Raw genomic sequence first — 20,810 nt, 5'->3', positions numbered from 1 at the left:
TACCTCTAATTATAGTTTTTTAGAGTAGGAAAGAAGGAAAGATTTAGCCAATTTAGCATCACATGATCACCTTTATGAATACTTAGTAGTGCAGAGGTCTCTATCTACTATCTTGTATATATATTAGGATTGTGGAAAGAAACTGAGGCCAATGTCAATTGTATGCACAGGAGTCAAAGATTGACCCTGATCTTCATTTCTAAGGCGAGCCACTTTACTGTCAAACAAGTTGTGTTTTTGGCTCTGTCAATCCGCGTGCCTGCCTCTGCCTGTCTGCCTGTCTGCCTGTTTGCTTGTGCCTGCCTGCCTACCTGCCTACCTGCCTGTCTGCCTGTCTGCCTGTCTCACGACGGTCTAAACCCAGCTCACGTTCCCTATTAGTGGGTGAACAATCCAACGCTTGGTGAATTCTGCTTCACAATGATAGGAAGAGCCGACATCGAAGGATCAAAAAGCGACGTCGCTATGTCTGCCTGTCTGCCTGTCCGTCTGTCTGTCTGTCTGTCTGTCTGTCTGTCTGTCTGCTTGTCTGTCTGTCTGTCTGTCTGTCTGTCTGTCTGTCTGTCTGGGGGTTGCATGCGCCAAGAAAAAATCCATTCAATTTTGGAGCGTATCCAAATCACGATGCAGATACACAAATTATTTCTCACTTTCAATCACATTGCGAGATAGGGCAATTGTGCTGCATTCACGTGGTGTTGAAATAATCAGAAAAATAAGTCCCTGACTGGGAAAATTCATGCAAATGCTCCCTCAATTGGAACATTAACATTGCGAGACAGGCCATTGGTCACAAAAAACAATTGTCATTGGTCACATGAGAATGTCTTTTTCTTTATGTTTGAAAGACAAAACTCAGCTGATCAGACCCATCCAGCATTTGACTCTGATGGTCCACATTTTTCTATAATGTCCTCCAGCTAAGTCAAAGGTATTGAGACCATGGTCTACTATAGTTGGGGTTGGTAGCAGTAATATACATGATCATTGTATGGGAGAGATATTTTTTTATTAGTGATCTATCAGCTACATTATACTAAGTAATGTGAAGTCCTATTTCAAAGCCATTGTACTTTTTTTCCATCGATATACTGAAAAGGTTTGATGCACAGAAATCTAATGCTATGGAGAAATTGTCTTTGTATCAATAATATGCCAATTAAAAACAAAAGAGGTGTTGTGTAATCTGATGCCGCTGAACTGAAAGACTGCTATTGGGCTTTTCCCTGCTTCCTGGGAGTTTACACATCAAAAAAGAAAGTCATCTTTTGAAAACCCTTAAAAGCTACTCTAGCATGTGGTGATGTTTAAGGCTTCATATTCAAAGTCATTCAGATGGGTTTATCTGTCTGAAGTTTCTGATGGTGGGTACTCTGATTCAAACAAACTGTTACAAGAAGCCCCAGCACCTAGAAAGCTACTGCTGCTTCCACTCAGGAAAAGATTTGCACCAAAGCACTAAAACATGTCAATAAATACAAATATAATAATAATAGAACAACATTTTCATATGTACAATCTCTACTGGACTTACACAGCTAATATAAGCTACCCACCGCCAATTCAGACAAGGAATACACCAACATAATGCAGAAATAAACAAACTTTAGCTGCATGGAGAACGGTGAGGTGCTGCCTTCATCTCTTTACTTAGTCTCTTCTGTCTAAGGTAGCAGCAGACACTTGTCTAAGTCACAAATGATCCCTTGACAGCTAAACCATCTGTTCTTCTCACCTTTTAAATGACCCTGATGTCAGTGTTTGAGAGTCAACCCCAAAGTGATTTATGAAATAAAAGCTACATGAAGTAAACAATGTTGTCAATGTTTCTCTTTGTGTGTGTCAATCAAAAATCATCTAACATCTGCATACCCAAATATTTGTGAAGACTGAAATGTTTTTATTGTTTAGGGTCCATAACTGGCCCTCTCCTATTGGCTGGGCTGTGGTGCCGGTTAATGTCACCATCTGATGTACTGACAATCATGATGTCTGGCTTCAAACAGATTTTGGTTCTGTTGTTCAGTACAAAGCCGTGCTGTTTACACACGCTAACTAAGCTCCTACCATCATCCTTAATACTCCCACAGCAGCCATTGTCCATGAATATACTCGGGGTGAGAAAACTCAACAAGCTCAAGCAACAAGACACATAGATCTGAAATGTCTGAAAGATGCAAGTAGGCAGTTGAAACCTAAAGTTACGACCGTAACCCTAGTTCTTTGATGTAATGCGTGTGCACAGGACTATAATGCTGTGTTCCATTTACCTTGGAAGTCGGAGCCGGGGAATGACGTCACACAACACAGTTGACCGCGTTCCAATGCAACAAGTCTTAATAACCACTTTTTCAAATTGGCGTTCCATTTGACATTTCCCACTGGGAACTTGTAAATTCCGACTTCCGAGTTCAAATTGAACGCACCATAACTATGGTGAGGTGTTGAGGGAAGGCTTTTGTCCCCTCGTTAATGTAGGAGAGTAGCACTATTTGTAGGAAAATACCTCAGTCAACTAGTCCACACGTCAATACGGATTCACTTTGAGATGGAAAATGTCTTTAATTTGTTATGAAGATGTCCGATATGTTATATCTTCCTTCCTTGTATTATTCAAGTAGAGTCTTTTCTACCTTAAAAGGAGGGTTTTGCAAAACGGGTCGTCATAAATTCCTGCTAATTGGCATTTGGAATTAGAATTGTGCTGCCTTCAGGTCCATTTGGGAGAATCTCAAATTGACATTATGTGGTAGGCCTACAAATGGATATTGTATAAGCCTATTGTATGAATACATAGTTATTGAGCCAGTAAATTTGACTGTTTTTTGCTAGTTCTTGTTGAGTGCAGGAAATCTTAAACTCTACATTTTGTAATTATTCATTCTAAAAACCCACTCACTGCTTGCAAGGCCCTTGTGGTTCTAGCAACTTGGTCTGTAGATAGTCCTCATTTACGCAACATGTTGATTCAGAATGGCTGATGTGAGAATAATGTCCAAAACATTTGATCAGCTACAAGACCAAATAAAAATTTACTTTTGAAAACATGTGTCTGTGGGATCAAATGTGGAAGGAAATAACAGCTAACTAGATGAGCTAGCTGTGGTCGACCCTAACATGAGTGGGAAAAAGTGCCATATTCCCAAATACTACCCCAAAACAGTAACTGCTACATGAAAAACTCAAGGCCAGGGTCCTTGCTACATGACAAACTCCACTTCACGGTGGCTCAAAGCTACTTGAAACATGAACATGACATAATCCAATACCTTGATGGTGAGATGCAAACGCATTAGTAATCTCACATTGTAAAATGCACTGTTTGTTCAATTTTCACTGCAGTTGACACCATTCATTTGCACTGTGTAAACATGTACTTACAAAAAGAGTTGAGGAATGTGAGGGTTGAAAGAGGAGGAGTTTGGGGGTGTGAGAGCGGGGGGAAGGGCGGAAGGGGGTGGGGGGTTAGGGTTGGAGGCGGGGGGGGGGGGGGGGGGGGGGGGGGGTTCAAGAGGAGGTGGGGAGTGTCCAGGAGTTGTGGCGGTGTAGTTGTATATCTTCTGCTTAGTCCCTGTTCACACTGCACCAGGCGGCTGCAAACAGAGAGAGAGAGAGAGAGAGAGGAGAGAGATGAGGGAGAGAGGAGAGAGAGAGAGAGAGAGAGGGAGAGAAAAAGACGACAGGCAAGTAAGAGGTTAGAGAGAAAGACAAAGGTTTGAAAAGAAAATGAGGCCCAGAGGGGAGTATAGACAGAAAGACGTGTGAGGGAATGAGAGGAAAACAGATTGAATGGAGATGAGGAGAAATTTGGCAAGGCAGAGGAAGAAAGAAGTCAGAGAGTGAGCGGGGAGAGGAGAGATGGATAAAAAACACAAGTTAGACAAGAAAAAAACTACAAATGGCAGTCTGCCAGGCATCACCGAGTCAGGTCAGTGACAGTCTGTGCCTCGGAGCATGGATGCATGCCAGTGTCGGCCGTTTGAAATGGTGCCAGGTTACTTTAATTGTTCAGAATGCCTCTGAGCTGCTAGTAATACACGGCCCGCCTTACTGACTAAACACTAATCACTTTCTCAGGATTATGAGGAGACTGTATTATCATTCAGCTCGGCTCTGTAATTGTGTATTTCACAACATTTCCTGATTTTCTATTCATAACTATTATTTACTATTATATTCTATTCATTTTTTGAGACTAGATTCTACCCATGCAATGAGCTCTTCACAAGATGAAAAACTTCTATTTTGTTTCATTGTTTTCTATTCAGTGCTGAAATATTTAATGATTTATCACCTACGATTTTGATAATTGGTTAACAATCTAAGTCATTTATCAAGAAAAACATGCACTGTTTTCAGCTTCTAATATGTGAGGATTCCATCTGTTTTATATATTTATTATATTGAACATCTTTGGGTTTGGACTGTTGAATGAACAAGCTATTTTAGGATGCCATCTCTGGATCTGAGATCACTATTTTCCGGGTGCCCGGTGAGCTCAGCTGGTAGGGCGCTTTACTCCTCGACTCCGTCCTGTGGCCCCTTGCTGCATGTCATTCCCCCTCTCTCCCCGCTTTCATTTCTTCAGCTGTCCTGTCGAATAAAGGCCCAAAATGCCCCAAAAATAACCCTATTTTCTGACATTTTACAAATTAAACAATTAATCAATTTATCTAAAAGCAATCTGCAAATTAAGAATGCCCTACTTGAATAAAATGATGACATGCTGGATTCTGCCTGTATATTATTATTCACACCTGAATGCTATGCAATTCTGATATGTCCCACAGACAAAACAAGACACACTTTAAAACTTAGAAGGCGTGCTGGATTCTTAATGTAGATGACATTATATAAAGATAATTTGAACAGCACTCCAATTAAGGAAGCCCTTCATCAGTGTGTTTTACAGGAAATCTCAAACCCCATAGGGGCGGCTGTGGCTCAGTGGTAGAGCGGTTGCCTGCCAATTGGAAGGTTGGTGGTTCGATCCCTGCCCCTGCAGTCATTGTCGAAGTGTCCTTGGGCAAGACACTGAACCCCGAGTTGGCTCCTACACTACCTTTTTTTAAATCCCATCCTGTCTTTCTTTTTTTTAGTGTGATATTTGCCTTTCTATATTATTTAGTATTTTTTCTTTTAAACTGGTATTTGTGTTCGTTTTATTGACTTTGATTGTACAGCACTTTGGCATTAGTGTTTTTACTGTGTTCAGTGGGCTACGGCATACGGTAACTTGTAGGGTAGGGCGTAGGCTACGGCGTAGACTACAGCGTGAGATAAAAGCGTAGGGTGCGGAGTAGGGTTGCTTGTATGCTATGGCGTAGGGTAGAGCGTAGGGTGGGGTGTAGGGTCCTTATCTACGTGTACCGTTACGTTTTAGTTGCTGTTCCATTATCTTTATTGTGACTGTTATTGCCACTGTGCATCACACCCCCAACCGGCATCATCAGACACCGCCTACCTAGAGCCTGGGTCTGACCGAGGTTTCTTCCTAAAAGGGAGTTTTTCCTCTACACTGCGCATGGTTGCACTGTCGCACCATGCTTGCTCTTGGGGGAATTACTAGAATTGTTGAGACTTTATAAATTATATAGTGTGGTCTAGACCTACTCTAGAGATAACTGTTATGATTTGATACTATAATTAAAATTGAATTGAATTGAATTGTACCTACGCACATACCTACGCCGTAGATTTAAAGCAGGACCATAAATTGCGCTTTGGTATTTTTTAAAATGTGTTTAATAAATACATTTGCATTGGATTACATAATGCATAATGCCCTTAATGGTTTTTTTTAAAATCTCAGAAAGACTCAGATTTTACAACTTTTTCTCACATATTCCTCATGACAAGTAAACTGATCTCAATGGTAAAAACCTTGGCCTGCTCCTTTATTGACGATAAAAGTAATCATTCCATTGTTTTACCCTGGGGTATTTCCCCACTGACCTGGCACGGCTACAGAGGACACGGCCTCTGGCTGGCACAGTGTGTCCACCTTCACGTGCTGAAAGGCTTTGTTGGGGGCCGACTGGAGGTGCCTGGAAACAGAAGGGAGGGTGAGAGAGCAGCCACAAGCACATGCATGCACACTGCACAGCCGCTCACAAATTCCCGTGTGCACACATGGCCTCCAACCGCTTAGCACGGCCCTTAGCCTTTACTGCAAGAGTTGAAATATTAATGGCATTGGGATGCTGTGAGCGGTGGAGCAGAAACTCAGATCAGCAAGCAGCTACATCAGCAACCTCCCCCCACGCCCAGCAACCAGCGCCATCACTAAATCATAATGATCTGACGCAACTTAAGTGCTTCAGCAACTCTGGACTGAGTGAGTGGCTGAAGAATGTTAATTAAAAGTGGACGGAGGAATTCTTCCAACAGGCTCACGGCGGTAATGGAAGATTATTTTTATTTGGCAATCACCTATCGATGAAAAGAAAGGCAGGAAGAAACGGCATGCTCAGCTCTAAAAAACTTTCAGGAGGAGCCAGGGTGCTGACTCAGGGGCTTTTTCAGAAACAAAATGAATGTCCACATTCAGTAATTACTTAAGGTGGACCAGTTGCAATGCAATGGGCCTTTCTTGACATTCACAGATGTTTTCTTCTGCTATTGATTTGGCTCATCTTTAGTATTTAGAGCACAGGGGCGGAGCATGGGGGCGGCTGCTGGGGCACCAAATGTTTTCTCAAAAGCCCTGAATCTTTCAAGGTTTTAAAAAAACTTCAACTTTGTGTCATTTCCCCTCAGTCTCTCTGACTGGACCAATGGAGCAAAAGTTTTATTACTGGAAATATCGCCATTCATACAGTGAACTCTATTAAAATTAAGTTTCAAGATCCGTAATGCTGTTTACATCCAATTCTTAACCCTACCTATGTAACTTTAAATAGTAACATCAGGCAATTGTTGCCTTTTTTAGGTGGCAGGAGTGAAAAGAAGTCATCCTCAACATTTGTTGTGTTACTTTTTCCAAGAGACTGCGACTGCAACTTTAACCGCATTAAGGCTTTTTCACACAAGTCACAAAAACACACAAAAAAAGTTTTAATACTGACACAAGTGACAGGGCCAGGGGTTAAGGCTTAGGCTTAAGATTGAAATATTATTATTTTTAAGTACGTAAAGCCACATGTGACTGAAAACTCACCTCTTCCACTCCTCCTCTCCATCCCAGAACTCGTAGACGACAAAGGATAAACCGTCTGGCAGACGCACCGCAGTCACACTGGGGCACAGACAGAGGAGGATGGCAATGAGGGGATAATAGAGGAGAGAAAGATGCAGAAATACAGTAGATTGATGTGAGGGTGAAAGATAGATAAGACGTAGCAGAAGAGAAAGAATTTACAAGGAGTGAAAGAGAAGAAAGATGGAGATGATATGAGGTAGTAACAGAGAGGGGAGGAAACATATGTCATGGCAGGTGAACATTAAAAACATATTATTTAGTAAAAAAAAGAAACACAATAATGGTTTGGATTTTAAGAAAAAAGATGAATTGTATCCTCATCCTGTACAATATTGATGCCACAGCACATAAACACCACAATGACTTATTGAAGATTGCATCCTATCTATAAAAATGAAGCTTGCAATAATCCCATGGAACAATGTGTGACCCGGTCAGTTGGACGTTGGACGTTATTGGCCAATTTTATAAGACATTTTAAAAGGTTCATTTTGCTGTAAAAGTATGGGTTCAACAAGGTGCTGGAGATAATCCACAGGGACTTTGTCCATGTTAACTCAACAGCGTCACTAGTCACTTTCCACAGCAGCTGCTGCATTTAAGTGCTGCGAGGGTAAACTGGAACCACTGTCATGTTGGAACAATCTTGACACATTAATAAAGTTTCTTATCTATGCTAGAAATGTCCATTTGACAAAAAGTAAAGCTTTAGTGCGTAACTTTTTTATGTTAATGAACGTCCGTTACATTGCGTGTCATTAATCAACACCCAGCTTACATCTAAACCACACGGTTGCAGGGTTGTTGTTTTTTTAAGATAATTTTTAGGTCTTTATTTTTTATATGACAGCTGAAGACATAAAAGAGGACAGAGAGGGGGAATGACATGTGAGTGTATGTAAATATATTTGTGTGAAAACTGAAGAGTATGTATGTATGTGTGTAGGTATGTATGTAGGTATGTACATTATGTATCTATGTGTGTATGTACTGTGTCTATGTACAGTATGTATGTATGTAAATGTGTGTGTATGTATGCATGTCGATATATATCTGTATCTGGACTGTACATTCAAAACATCAAATTTTAAAAAGTTACATGGCAGTGTTCCACAGTATTAAGGGTCAGGAAGGGAAGTTATACATTTAAAAAAAAAATAATAGTAATAATGTAATAAATGTCTTGATTCATTCATTCGCATGCAGCAAAAGGACGCAGGTCGAGGTCAAACCCGCGGCCGCTGCGTCGAGGAGTAAACCTCTATATATGGACTCTACCTGGTGAGCTACCCACGTGCCACCGTCATGGTTTTAAACACAAAAATAAAAAATAAGTAGAAGTAAAATGGTTGCAGTTTGGTTATGTTTACATGAGTTCCGTTAAGAAAAGACTGTGGTTCGGGTTAAAATCAGACGTTACTTCCCTTCTGGTTAGGTGCAGGACACGGAAGATGGCGTAGCTCCATTTGTTTGGTAAAATTAAAAATTAAATCACAAATCACAATCACACTGCTAATTTTTTTTTTTAACCTTTAATTTTATGGGACCAACTTCCTCATAATAGTGCGAGCCTGAGGCTCTACAAGCATTTCATTAGCAAAACGATAACTCCTACCCTAAAGTCTTTGCCCTGTTCTACTTTCCAACATCTTCCATCCAGATGATTTTAGGATTATTTTCACCCTTGTATTACAAGATATACTGGCACAATTCTTTTGGGAGGTCACAAAATGTGGATAACTACAGTATATTGGAATGAGGTGGATGCAAACCGTAGACTATAAATATTATCGGCATACAAACGGCAAAGTGCCTTAAACCTGCATTCTATCTGAATTCCAACAGGGGGCGACACATGCAGTTCCAAAAGGAGGTCGGTTTCTGTGAAAAAGTGATTCACTTCTCACTTGATTTATTCAGTAAACGTTTTCATAATGAGTTTATTGGCTCAATCACTAGTTTTAAGTCTCCTGCAACACAGAATGATGTTCATTTTTAAATTATGGTCTCGTTGATTTTAAAATCGTCAATAAACGAGGGGGTTGTTTTAGGGCGTGGCTATGATGTGATTGCCAGTGAAAGTGTAATGCAGAGTGTAAGCCACTCCTCCCTCACTCCTTCCTCTCATCTAAAATTGTCCCATCTGATAAACTCGACGACTCATAGCAGATCTCCAAAAACCAATGGGTGACGTCACACATGGCTGGCACCTGGTGCAAACATAAAAAATGATGGCTTCATTCTTTTGCTGCTTTGGTATTGTTAAATTTTTTTGCCTCTAAATGTAAATACTGTGAACACGTTCTCATCCTTGCTCTAATGGGTCTTTCCTAATCAGAAAGCCATTACATGTATTCACACACCACCAAGGCTCTTTGGCACCAGTTACAGCACAGAGTTCCAGCTTTCAGTTTATGTGGATACTGTAAGTTTTTTCGCCCATTTTAAAAAAAAAATCATTCCTGTGTAGATTTGGTTGTTTGTCTTTGCCTAGAAAATAAAAGTATTTTGCAACAAGTATTCTCCCGCAATTTTAACATTGTCAATTGCCATGGCCAACCTGTGATACTTCAGTTTACGTCGTATTTACCAAATATCCAGTTCATCGGGTAATCAGCGCCTTTCTCCGCCCACTACTGGTCCTATGATACGGCTGAGTGCAGACTGAGATATTCCCACTGCTTATGCTGTGACTGCTTAAAATGATACTGAAGCCAATATTTGTAATGTAGCAAGGACTTTAACAACTGCTGGACTGGAATGTGACTCTTCCAGTAACTGTAATATTGCATGGCTGCTTAATCTGTAACGCTTCATGATTTTGTGTTCACTCTACTAAAAAAGTGGGATCTTTTCAAAATCTTTTCAGCTTGGCCGAACTTCGTTTTGCTTGGATCACTGCTGCCATTTCCCCAGGAGGCATATACGAGGAAACCAGCTGATTTACACCTGCTTTTAAGAGGTGGAGAATTTACCCCGCAGAACAAAGCCGTGGTCTTAGTGGCAGTCTTTGTAAATACCACAGTATATATAATTATGCGCATTTTACGTGTATACTCCCACTTTTTTGTGTGGAACTCCCACTTTTCCCATGACCCTCCCTCGAACGCATATTGAAAGCGCAACATGTCTCTTCTCGCTCGTGTGGCAGCCAATCTGCAATTTTACCCAAGTACGCCCCGTTTGTAAATAGCTTGCATCGGTTAAATCAGTCTTTAATTAACGCCTGGAGACAGGCGCAAACGGCTTGATAAATCTAGCCCCGAGTTTTTGAAAATGTCCTGCTCCTGGCAGATTTACAACTGTTCCATACCTTTTTATTGATCTTTTTATTATTTATATGACTGACCTTATTGGACTTCGAGGGATATTCACTGTTTTATCTGTGTCCACCCACCTCCTACGTACCTAGTTCCATAAAGTTGCCTCAGATTTGTTTGTTCCTTTGTCTTCATGATGAACAGTAGTTTTACACAGGAGACTGACTATGTAGCAGATGCAGTATTCAGGCTATAGACAAATCATCTCCATTCAATTTATTAAGCAACTTAAAAAAAAAATTGGCTGCACCATTGTACCTACAGTTAGGAAGTGAACACTGGGAAGTGAATCCCATTTTGTGTTCAACTTAATTTAGATACCTTTGCTTTGAGATTGACATTAAAGAGTATTTTTCTGTGATAGAAACCCCCCAAATACATCAACTGGGAATCAATGCTGTTAAACAATGAAGTAAAAAGTCCAGTTTAGTGTTTGATCTTATCAACATCAACAACGGATCACATGACAACTTGTCTGTGAAAGTGATTGCTCGTAGTGACGAGCCCACAGATCATTATCACCTGACTCCGCAGTCCCAAATAACACTATTGAGCGTTTAAGCATCTTTTAGCTAACTGTTTTGGGTTTAGCTACTGCCCACAACTTGACCGTGTTTGTTCAGACTCACTGCTCTCTTCAACACTTCAACACTGTTTGGTCCATTTTAACCGAACCCTGGAGTGACTGCATGTCTGTCTCTATCACCCCCCCCCCCCCCCCCCCCCCCCCCCCCCCCCCCCCCCCCCCCCCACCGCCTACCAAGAACTACTATCTTGAACTACTGTAAAGTGTCTTGAGATAACTTATATCATGATTTGACATTATAAATAAAATAAACATAATGAATATTAGGTGAATGCACTATGTATTGGGTTCTACATGGAGTTGTCGTATACCTCTGTCTCTGCCCCTCTTGCAGACTCTTTATCCCAAAATACAGACTGGTGGGTGTAACTATAATAAAACTAAAATAAATGCAGTAGAGCCAGAACCTTGAAGTCTTGCCAAGGACATATGCAGAGTATGACTTTACAGACAGCAGAGTGAGTCTTGGATTTGGAGAAATCTCTCTGGATATTAGACTGCACCCTGAGGTTCCAAGTGGGAGGCACAGGAGATTTAAAATATGCACAGTTTGTGAATATCAGACTATATTACAGGTACATTGCTATATGCATTGGGTATCCCACATGGTATTAGAATCTCACTGATCCAAATCATCTGGGAGTTACAGCAGTTTTTTCTTCTGTGGAAAAGTTTGTATTTGTGAGTGTGTGTGTGTGTGTGTGTGTGCATGATTGTCTATGTGCAGGAAACCAAAGAATGCTGAGAAAATCCATGACCAGAGGAGGGAATAATAGAGGTAGCGTATAATAAAGTGAGGAAAATAGTAAGGTCCTGACACTGAAAATCGAGCAAATATGAAGCCGAGCAGTGGTGAGACTTACTGAAAGCAGTCTCTCTGAGTAGAGACGTTCTTCAGGTACTGCTTCAGAGCCTCGCAAAAGTCGCCGAGCTTCTTCTGTGAAACCACCATCTCCTGACGAATCAGCAGCAAGGACTGCAGAGGAGGAGAGACACGGGCAGGTCAATTTGGGGATTACATCTTTTTTTTTTGCGTTTGTTACATGCAGACAGATACAAACACATAGAACATTCTGTATGAAGCTTTACTTGACATTTTAATTGACTTTTTGTTAGTCTTCATTGGCGGACATTTCTCATTTTATCTGAATACAGCATACAACAATCTGTTTGGAAATATTGGATAGGAGGACAACAATGTTCTTCTACTAAATAAATCATCACATTCATTAGTAATTTTACTTGCTTTAATATTAAACAAATTGCACGGTATATCCAAATACAACACACATTTTCTATAGGCTGAGTCCGTCACTTTAAAGAAACGTTGCTGGGAGGAAATCCGCCTGTTGCAGCTCGGGGGATGTTCTCGGCGTTGCAGGGAGTGTCTCTTAATTTCATCCATGGGAGTAAGGAGTAACAGTGAGACCCAGCGGCAGTAGGTCAGCAGACCTCTAAGGTTACACCCAGCCAGCTGGTGAACAACTTGTTGGCTAATGTTAGCTTGCTAACTCCGTTGTACCCCCTTACCACATTGTTTCCAGAAAACAAGCCGAATAAAGCGTGGCGATCACCGTGTGCTTTGTGTGGATGAAGCATTATGTTAATTGATTAATTTAGCGGCTGGCTCTCTGCCTCGTAACAACACTACTCCAGTGCTCGTTTGGCCGTTGCAGCAAAACGTCTTCTTGCTGCTTCCTGTCTCTCGGCATGGCTTACTGAGACGGGTTAGTTCTTCTCTACCTGTCTTTGTCTTTTGTCTTATTGACTTCTCTCTGTACATTTATCCTGTACGAATGTCTTTCTGTTTCTGTTTCAATTAAATAGATAGAGTAGGTCTTGACCACACTCTATAATTTATAAAGTATAAAGCCCCAACAATTCTAGTAATTCCCCAAGAGCAAGCATAGTGCGACAGTGGCGAGGAAAAACTCCTTTTTAGGAAGAAACCTCGGTCAGACCCAGGCTCGTGGTAGGCGGTGTCTGACGGTGCCGGTTGGGGTTGCGATGAATAGTGGCAATAACAGTCACAATAAACATAATGGAACAGTGACTAAAAATGGTAGTAGTGGTTCATGTCATAGGAGGGCGCTGCAGGGCGTTACAGTATGTAATGTGGCACATCAGGGCATAGCTGGACGTAGCAGGACGTAGCAGGGTGTAGTGCAGCAGGACCACGGCGACAGCTACAACCCAGATCTTGGTGCCATCCTAATCCAAGGTTTCCTGCTGCTCTGGTCGCAAAACATCTGGCCAAAGGACTACAGTTGAAAAGTAGCCTGCCGGCTAACACCGGCACATTTACAGAAATGTTAATAAATGTGCGTTGTCCTTTATAATTAAATAAAACTGTGAAAACTATGAACTATGCCACATTTTATATTCACAAGCAGAAATGTTCTAACATTTCCTAACGTTGTACCTTTTCTCATAGAACTAAAATCGCTACTAAAGTCACTTAATAATACTACTAATACATTTATTTTATATAGCACTTTAAAAAGTACTCAAAGGTACAACAACTAGAGATAAATATTAAAAAGTGCAACAAAACAGCATAGAAACAGGTTAAAAAACAAAACAAACAAATGGAAAACAGCTACTTTGGTCCCAAGTAAAGAGCCGCTTTAAAGACATGGGTTTTGAGAGCAGTTTGGAAGTGATGTGGAAAGTCTGGGAGAGAGAGTTCCAGAGGGAGGGGGCAGCAACGGAGAAGCCCCCCCCCCCGAAATTATGTTTACATACACCTCTTTCTTATGTAATGAATACGATATTTTATTGTCATAAGAATACTTGTGTGTGGTTTTGAGGTTTACCTGATTCTTTTTATAATACGTTAACAAATTCTCTCTGCTGATTATTACATCTGTATTCACTTTAGGATAGAAAAATTTGAAGCAGGAGGTTTTACATCCAATTACAGTAATGATGTCATCACATAAATCAGACAATGCACTGACAGTGTCCTCTTTATCTGAGACCGAGACAAGTGCATCGATTCCGAGGCAGGCCTTCATAAAGACTGATCTCGAGGACTACAACCACGGATCACAGCAGCTGTATTACAGCACCTGCAGTTACCAGGGGCTTTGTGACACCACTGCATATCTGTTATTCATCTGTGACTGAGTGTTATTCATCCCCTACAGCTATCAAGCAATTTCTCTGATGTTGAATTGCAATGGGAGGGCATGAGGCAATGCCCGTCTCATGCAGTTAAAAGCAAGATGTTCATAATCTCACAATGTTTTGATGGACGCCTCCTGGGGACCCGGCAGTCGAAGATGCCTCAGATGTAAATATGACATCCAGTGACCTTTATGTGTGAGTGTGTGTGTGTGTGTGTGTGTGTGTGTGTGTGTGTGTGTGTGTTTCTGTGACAGAGATGGAACAGGTTTTTAGCAGCAAAATGTCTCCATTTGTTTTTCTTACAGTACCTCCCTCCACAGTTGCAGTTGTTTGTGTATCTGCATGCATGTTTGTGTGTGCAAATTATTAACATTGTGCTGTACCATTTGAACCTGCAGGATCATTTGCAGTTATTTGTATACATCCCATCTATAACAGGAAGAACTAGAGGAGTGCTGCTGCATTGGCTTTGATCAGATACGATTAGCTGCTAACTTCAGGTTCTTATGTGCCATTGTTACTGTAGCACACTACATTAAAAATGAATCCACTATGACCTAAATAACTCCAGCAGTGTCTCCCTGAGAGTTCCCAATACACATCCACCCACACTTAAATGCTCAAATATCACATGTACATGCCTACTTATACTTAGATACACACACTGTACATAACTAATATATCCTCTACCCCTCTAGGTGAGATTATCCTTATATGACACATGCCTTTGGTGTGGGAGACCTGGGTTTCGATTCCCACTGTGACACATCAACCGATGTGTCCCTGAGCAAGATAATTAACCCCTAGCCTCCTCCAGAGGCGTGCAACCTCTGACATATATAGCAACTGTAAGTCGCTTTGGATAAAAACGTCAGCTAAATGACTTGTAATGTAGTCATCCACCAGAAAACTCAGATTGGATAGGTAGCCAAGCTAGCTGCTATGCTGCAGAGATCTGAGAAGCAGTTAACCATAGTCCCCATGAATCCGGAGTTTAAAATGACAACACAATGAAAGCTAAAGGTACAGAAAAAGAGCAATCCAGGAAGTGGAACTAGACTAGTTCTTTTCCAACTCTTGTACCCTTTCTTCCAGTCTTCTCCTCCTCCCTGTGCTTCTCTCTCTCTCTCTCTCTCTCTCACTGTCCTCATCCTGGGTCTCCTCTAGAATAAAGATGTGATTAACTTCTATTTATTGGTATGGAAACCACTGCTGCTCTGTCTCTGGACACCCTGTTGGTAACCACTGTTGGCTGGTTTTCACCACTGTCTGGTTCTGTTTCAATCTTCCACTCCTTGTCCCTGAAAAATATGACCTAATAATATTTAAGATACTGGCAGTGACTGCGTTGTTACTCCTATCAGATCAGATCTGGAAATAGCTTGCTGTAAAACACCCTAACAAGACAGCCCTCTATATTTAGCGGATCTTAGCTACAACATTTGCAGCTTGTTCACATGCAGGCTCCAAGTATTCAACCCATCTGTAACCACTTGTGCGTAAATGTGTCTCTGTCATTTTGATTGTCTGTTTTATCGGCATGTAATGACTGTTTATCTCTTGACATCACTGTTCATCTGCTGCCATTAATTTAAATTGGGGTCACAAGGCAACATCATTACTGCAACGTTAAGCTGCAAGAAAAAAACACCTGGTTGTTTGGCCACGATGATCCATGTTGTACGTATGTGTGTGTGTGTGTGTGTGTGTGTGTGTGTGTGTGTGTGTGTGTGTGTGTGTGTGTGTGTGTGTGTGTGTGATTCATGACGTAGTGTCTACGTGGGAATGTACTGTACATAATAGTGATAGAACCTGGCTTATAACCAACGCAGAGACTACCTTAAGACATGAACACACACAATACACACAGACCTCCTACTAACTCAATTAGAAACACTACATTGCCCAGTAGCCTCTGTTAATCTAATGACTACCACTCCATTAACCATACTACCCCCTTGATCAAATCAGTACATTACACGTTCTTCCCTCCAACACTGTGGCCTTGCACCGGTGAAAAATCAAGATGTGCTCCCTCTCCGGCTCTGTTTGCACGCACTGCTAACCTCTGTCTGCACTGGTCAACATCAAAGGTACATCCACCAAGGTAACAAGCCGCATGACCTTTGCTTACAGCCCAGTAGAGATGTCATGGTGAGGACATTTTCACACTGGTTAATAAACTCGTGACGAGTGTTACTGGATACATTTCACAATAATAAAGTTATTCATCAGTTTTTTTTAAGATGCTTTTTTGGGGGTATTTCAAGATTTTTTATAGGAGGAAAAGTGGATGAGAGGAGAAACGACATGCAGCAAAGGGCCACAGGCTGAAGTCGAACCCGTGGCCGCTGCGTCGAGGAGTAAACGCCTTAACATGGACGCGCGCTCTACCAGGTGAGCCTCGCAGGTGGCTAGTTCTGCAATTTTATACCATATTACAACTGCTAGCAGCCTCACGAGTTTGTGACAGTTCACAAAAGTTTGCAAAAATTCACTGTGCTCCTCATTATTACTTTTTATTAACCAGCTGTCTTTTGTTGGGTTTCTGTAAATAACACCGCAGAGTATGGTCTAGACCTGCTCTTTTATGACGCATTGAAGCTTTAAGGCCAACTCCAATCTTTATCATCAGAACAAATGCATTGTGAAAGCTCCTCAATAGATTAAATAGATACAAGACATGTAGAGTTACAGTGGTGGGTTATGTGTTTAAATGCAGCAATGAATTCAAACTTGATGATACTGGACCATGATGATACCAACTGTGTCTGCATTGGGATGGGGGGGGGGGACCCCAAAGACCCACCAGTTTTGAAATATACCCAGTCTCCTGTCAGAGGTATGCAGCTCATTACTTTATATTGTTGAAGAACTGCCTTGAGCTTTCAATATATATGATATAATGGATGTGCTCCACCAGCTTCTGTTCAGTATGAGCGTGAATGCGTGTTGTCAGCAGGAACATATATCACGTTGCTTCTTCTTGCAGCTATGGAGCCGGAAAATGAACGCTTGCAGTGTGTGTGTATGTGTTTATAGGGCACTATTGACTTTACAAGTCTGTTAGACTGGACAAAAGACTGACTATCACCATGTCATAAAGATTTGTGGATTTCTGTCTTTTCCTGGGCTACATCAGCAGTCTTCCACCTGTTTAGTTCTGTCTTCTGCTAATACCTCCAAGAGCTGAGTCCCGTCAACATTGTCACATCAGCTTTCAACTTCACAAAAATAACTATTAAACAATATTGTCATGAGCATAGTGTTTACCCATACTGACTTTTTCACGATATGATATTTTAATTCCATACTTGGAAAAACATCCCACCACAGAGACTGAAGATGCTCAAACTTCCATTTCATTGTGTTCTACATTTTGATATTTACCCAACTAAAAGACATATTTAGCCTCAGAGAGATTCATTTTGTTAGGTTGTTACGCTACCTTGTCTGTGTGAGAGTTTACTCTTAAAACAAAATCAGGTCTCAAACGAAGTAATGTTTATCCTGATGTTTTTTAAACTGTGTGTGTATATGGGTCATATACTACTGTATAAAAAGGTAACTGTATTAGGTATTCCTCTCTCGCGTTCTCTCTCGCGTTCTCTCTCTCTCTCTCTCTCTCTCTCTCTCTCTCTCTCTCACACACACACACACATCTTTATGTAAATCCTAGGGTGAGACTTTGAACTATCTAAAATATGCAGCGATCATCACCATCTATTAAGACTTTATGCTAAACGTGTGTGTGACGTTAACCCACTGGGTATGAACATGGGAGTAACAGAAAGATGTGTGAGTATGTGTTGTAGAGAAGGGGGGAAATCACTCAAGCGTTACCATGGGAACTGGGAAATCCCACATTTAGGTCTTCTTTTCACACCTTCTCTCAACCTCGACCTCCCTTCTCCCCACGTCCCCTTTCTATGTATTTCCTATTAGGCCTTCCCTACACACTTCTCTTCTCTTCATTGCTCCAGTTCTTGTTTTTGACACAAGGCTCTGCAGCTTTTTCTCCTACAATCTCCCACTGTCCTTACATTTTTCCCTTAATTCCTCCCCTATACATCTCTTCCCTCAAACTCGTTCTTCATCCTTCTTTACCGTCACTGTCTCTTTCCTATACTCACCCCTCCTCCCTCTCTTCCTCTCTCTTGACTCCTTCCTTCTTGCTTTGTGCTCAAGGAATCCCTAATTCATTACTTCAGAAAATTAGCATATTTCTCCTTGGGCTGCAATAACAGATGTATAACTACAGTATGTTTAACAGAGCCTCGACCTGCTGACTGCAGCACTAGGGGGAGGAGGTGAAGAAGAAGAACGAGAAGAAGAAATCTATCAAATAAAGCGGGACGCCTTTGTGTGAGTGTGTGTGTGTGTGTGTGTGTGTGTGTGTATATACTGTATGTACTGTATGTACTGTATGTATGTGTGTCTGTCTTTGGGGGGAAGGACACCTACACTTCACAAGACACCACAAGCAGAATGCTTTACAGCAGCGGGGGGAGTGTGTGTGTGTGTGTGTGTGTGTGTGTGTGTGTGTGTGTACGTACACTTTTCCCTGCTTCCAATGTTACATCCACTGTTACATGATTGCTGAATATACCAAACTAACTTTTCTTTACTTTCCTGGAGCACGAGCAGATAGCATACATAACATCACAACTGTTGTGTAAGTTTGACTCTAACTTTCACCACTAATAACTTATTACGTTAATACCTCCATTTAGAAAAGCAAATCATACGTTCATTACCAGGGTACCTGTAATGTTACGCCTAAGACGTATATATGCCAATTAAAAAACGCCAATATATCTCTTACAGCCAATAGATTACTACAACCACAATAAAATACTCGATGGGGGAACAAACGTCGACACTGAATACTTTTATGTATTTAACAGTCTCTCCCCTAGGTTGACTGCAGCAATTTTTTTTTAAATGTTGAAAACGCTCTGTACAGCAGTGGGGTGGAGGTTCAAAGGCTTTGACTTTGACTGTTTTCCGTTAAAAGATGTCTGGATAAAATGTTAACAACAACACTTTTCTTCGTTTTCCCGGAGCGACAGCGGATTGCTTACAGGGACGTCGCACGAGAGACGAGACTGTGGTGATATAATGCAATATTGTTGACAAAAAAGACAAAACTACAATGTTTTCTCTCTCTTACACACACACACACACACACACACACACACACACACACACACACACACACACACACACACACACACACACAGCCCAGAGCTAAATGTGAGATTATCTCTGTAGACTACTGGCTGCGTTTCTGGTGGTTGATTAATGCAGATAGGTGCTGATTAGCTCTCATAACAGGCCGGGTGGGTAGCGCACAGCCATAAGTCCATGACGCTAATTTCTCATTACTCCACATTTTAAGTGATATTTTTGGATTAAATTCTGAATCTGCCACGATCTCTGTCAGGTAAATACAGCAGTACAATGTCTTCCTCTGATGTAGACGTAGCCTACACTGTAAGTCAATTATAAGCTATACAGGGGAGTTGCATATACTGTAAGTAATTTTGGGGTACAATTTGGTTTTGGAGAATTCTACAAGCAGCAATACCTTAGGCACCAAACAGGCACCTTTTCAATGGGCACTGTACTAGTACCTTACAATGAGCAGCAATAGTACACTTACAGTACAACAGTGGTTATCATCCTCTTTGTCCTGCAGCACCTTGCCAAACTATGTTGTTTTGCCTTCTTGTTCTGTTTCTCTATGTAACAAGATTTGTGCATGATTTTAGATTTTGCATGATTGCAAGTCAATGGACCTCATGTGGAACTATTTTTACCGTAAGTCAGCAGACAAAATGGCTCATTGTGTTGACACTGTCTCAGAAAAACTCTTATACTTAGAAGGACTCTTATAATGCGATGTGAGATGTAAGATTAAGCTTTGACATTCTACCTTGTTGGGAATGGGGCTAAACAACGCTTCTGAATGTATTCACAAATTCATTTTTTTCTGATCCATGGCTAGAATCACTTGACACACAGGTCTGAGCTGCATCTCAAATTAATCTTCAGGTTTGCAACTATTAGATAATGTACACTACTTCTATGGTACGTGGCATCTACTGTTAACTTCCTATCTACCCCTGAACATCCCCTGTCCCACACCCCTCTAAAAAAGGGGAGGAAGAGTAAAAAATACAAAGTAATTTTATCTGACAGTCAAAATATGATTTTTTTTTTGCTATAACCAGTAGAGAAACAAGGTATCAAAAGCCGCATTCATCTTTTTTTGTCACTTGCGGTCAGAACTACAACACAATATGAGAAGGTTAGGAAAAGGGAATCACAGTTCTGCAGGTCTCGCAAGGCCTAGTCTCGCTTTGCCAGACTCTCTTCCACAGCATGATTGGGTTTATTGGCATTTCTTTAAAGCAATCACATTTGTCATGGACGGACAGAGCCCCGGTGCCGCTGCAAAATAGCCTCTTTAAGGAATTTGTTTTGGTGGAACCTGTGTACAAAAGTAGTTTTAGTTGTGCGACAGAGAACTCCGATTGGACAGACAGTCTAGCTAGCTGTCTGGATTTAA

The 20,810-nt window shown here is 41.2% G+C and overlaps 1 protein-coding gene across 1 annotated transcript in view; it reads right to left on the bottom strand.

Annotated features, from left to right (window-relative positions):
• Positions 1–342: 342 nt before the first annotated feature.
• necab2 (N-terminal EF-hand calcium binding protein 2) overlaps positions 343–20,810 on the bottom strand; it is a 219,507-nt gene continuing 199,039 nt past the window's right edge. Inside the window, exons 10-13 of the mRNA XM_032524155.1 lie at positions 11,971–12,083; positions 7,160–7,237; positions 5,956–6,047; positions 343–3,593 (exon numbers count right to left, since the gene is read on the bottom strand). Of these exons, the coding sequence (XP_032380046.1) occupies positions 3,565–3,593; positions 5,956–6,047; positions 7,160–7,237; positions 11,971–12,083 (312 nt within the window). The 3' untranslated portion in view covers positions 343–3,564. The remainder of the gene's footprint in view (positions 3,594–5,955; positions 6,048–7,159; positions 7,238–11,970; positions 12,084–20,810) is intronic.

Source organism: Etheostoma spectabile, chromosome 8 (genome assembly GCF_008692095.1).
Source record: "Etheostoma spectabile isolate EspeVRDwgs_2016 chromosome 8, UIUC_Espe_1.0, whole genome shotgun sequence".
Classification (NCBI taxonomy): Eukaryota; Metazoa; Chordata; class Actinopteri; order Perciformes; family Percidae; genus Etheostoma; species Etheostoma spectabile.
The sequence above is the reverse complement of the archived record's forward strand: the minus strand, read 5'-3'. Positions and strand labels throughout refer to the sequence as shown.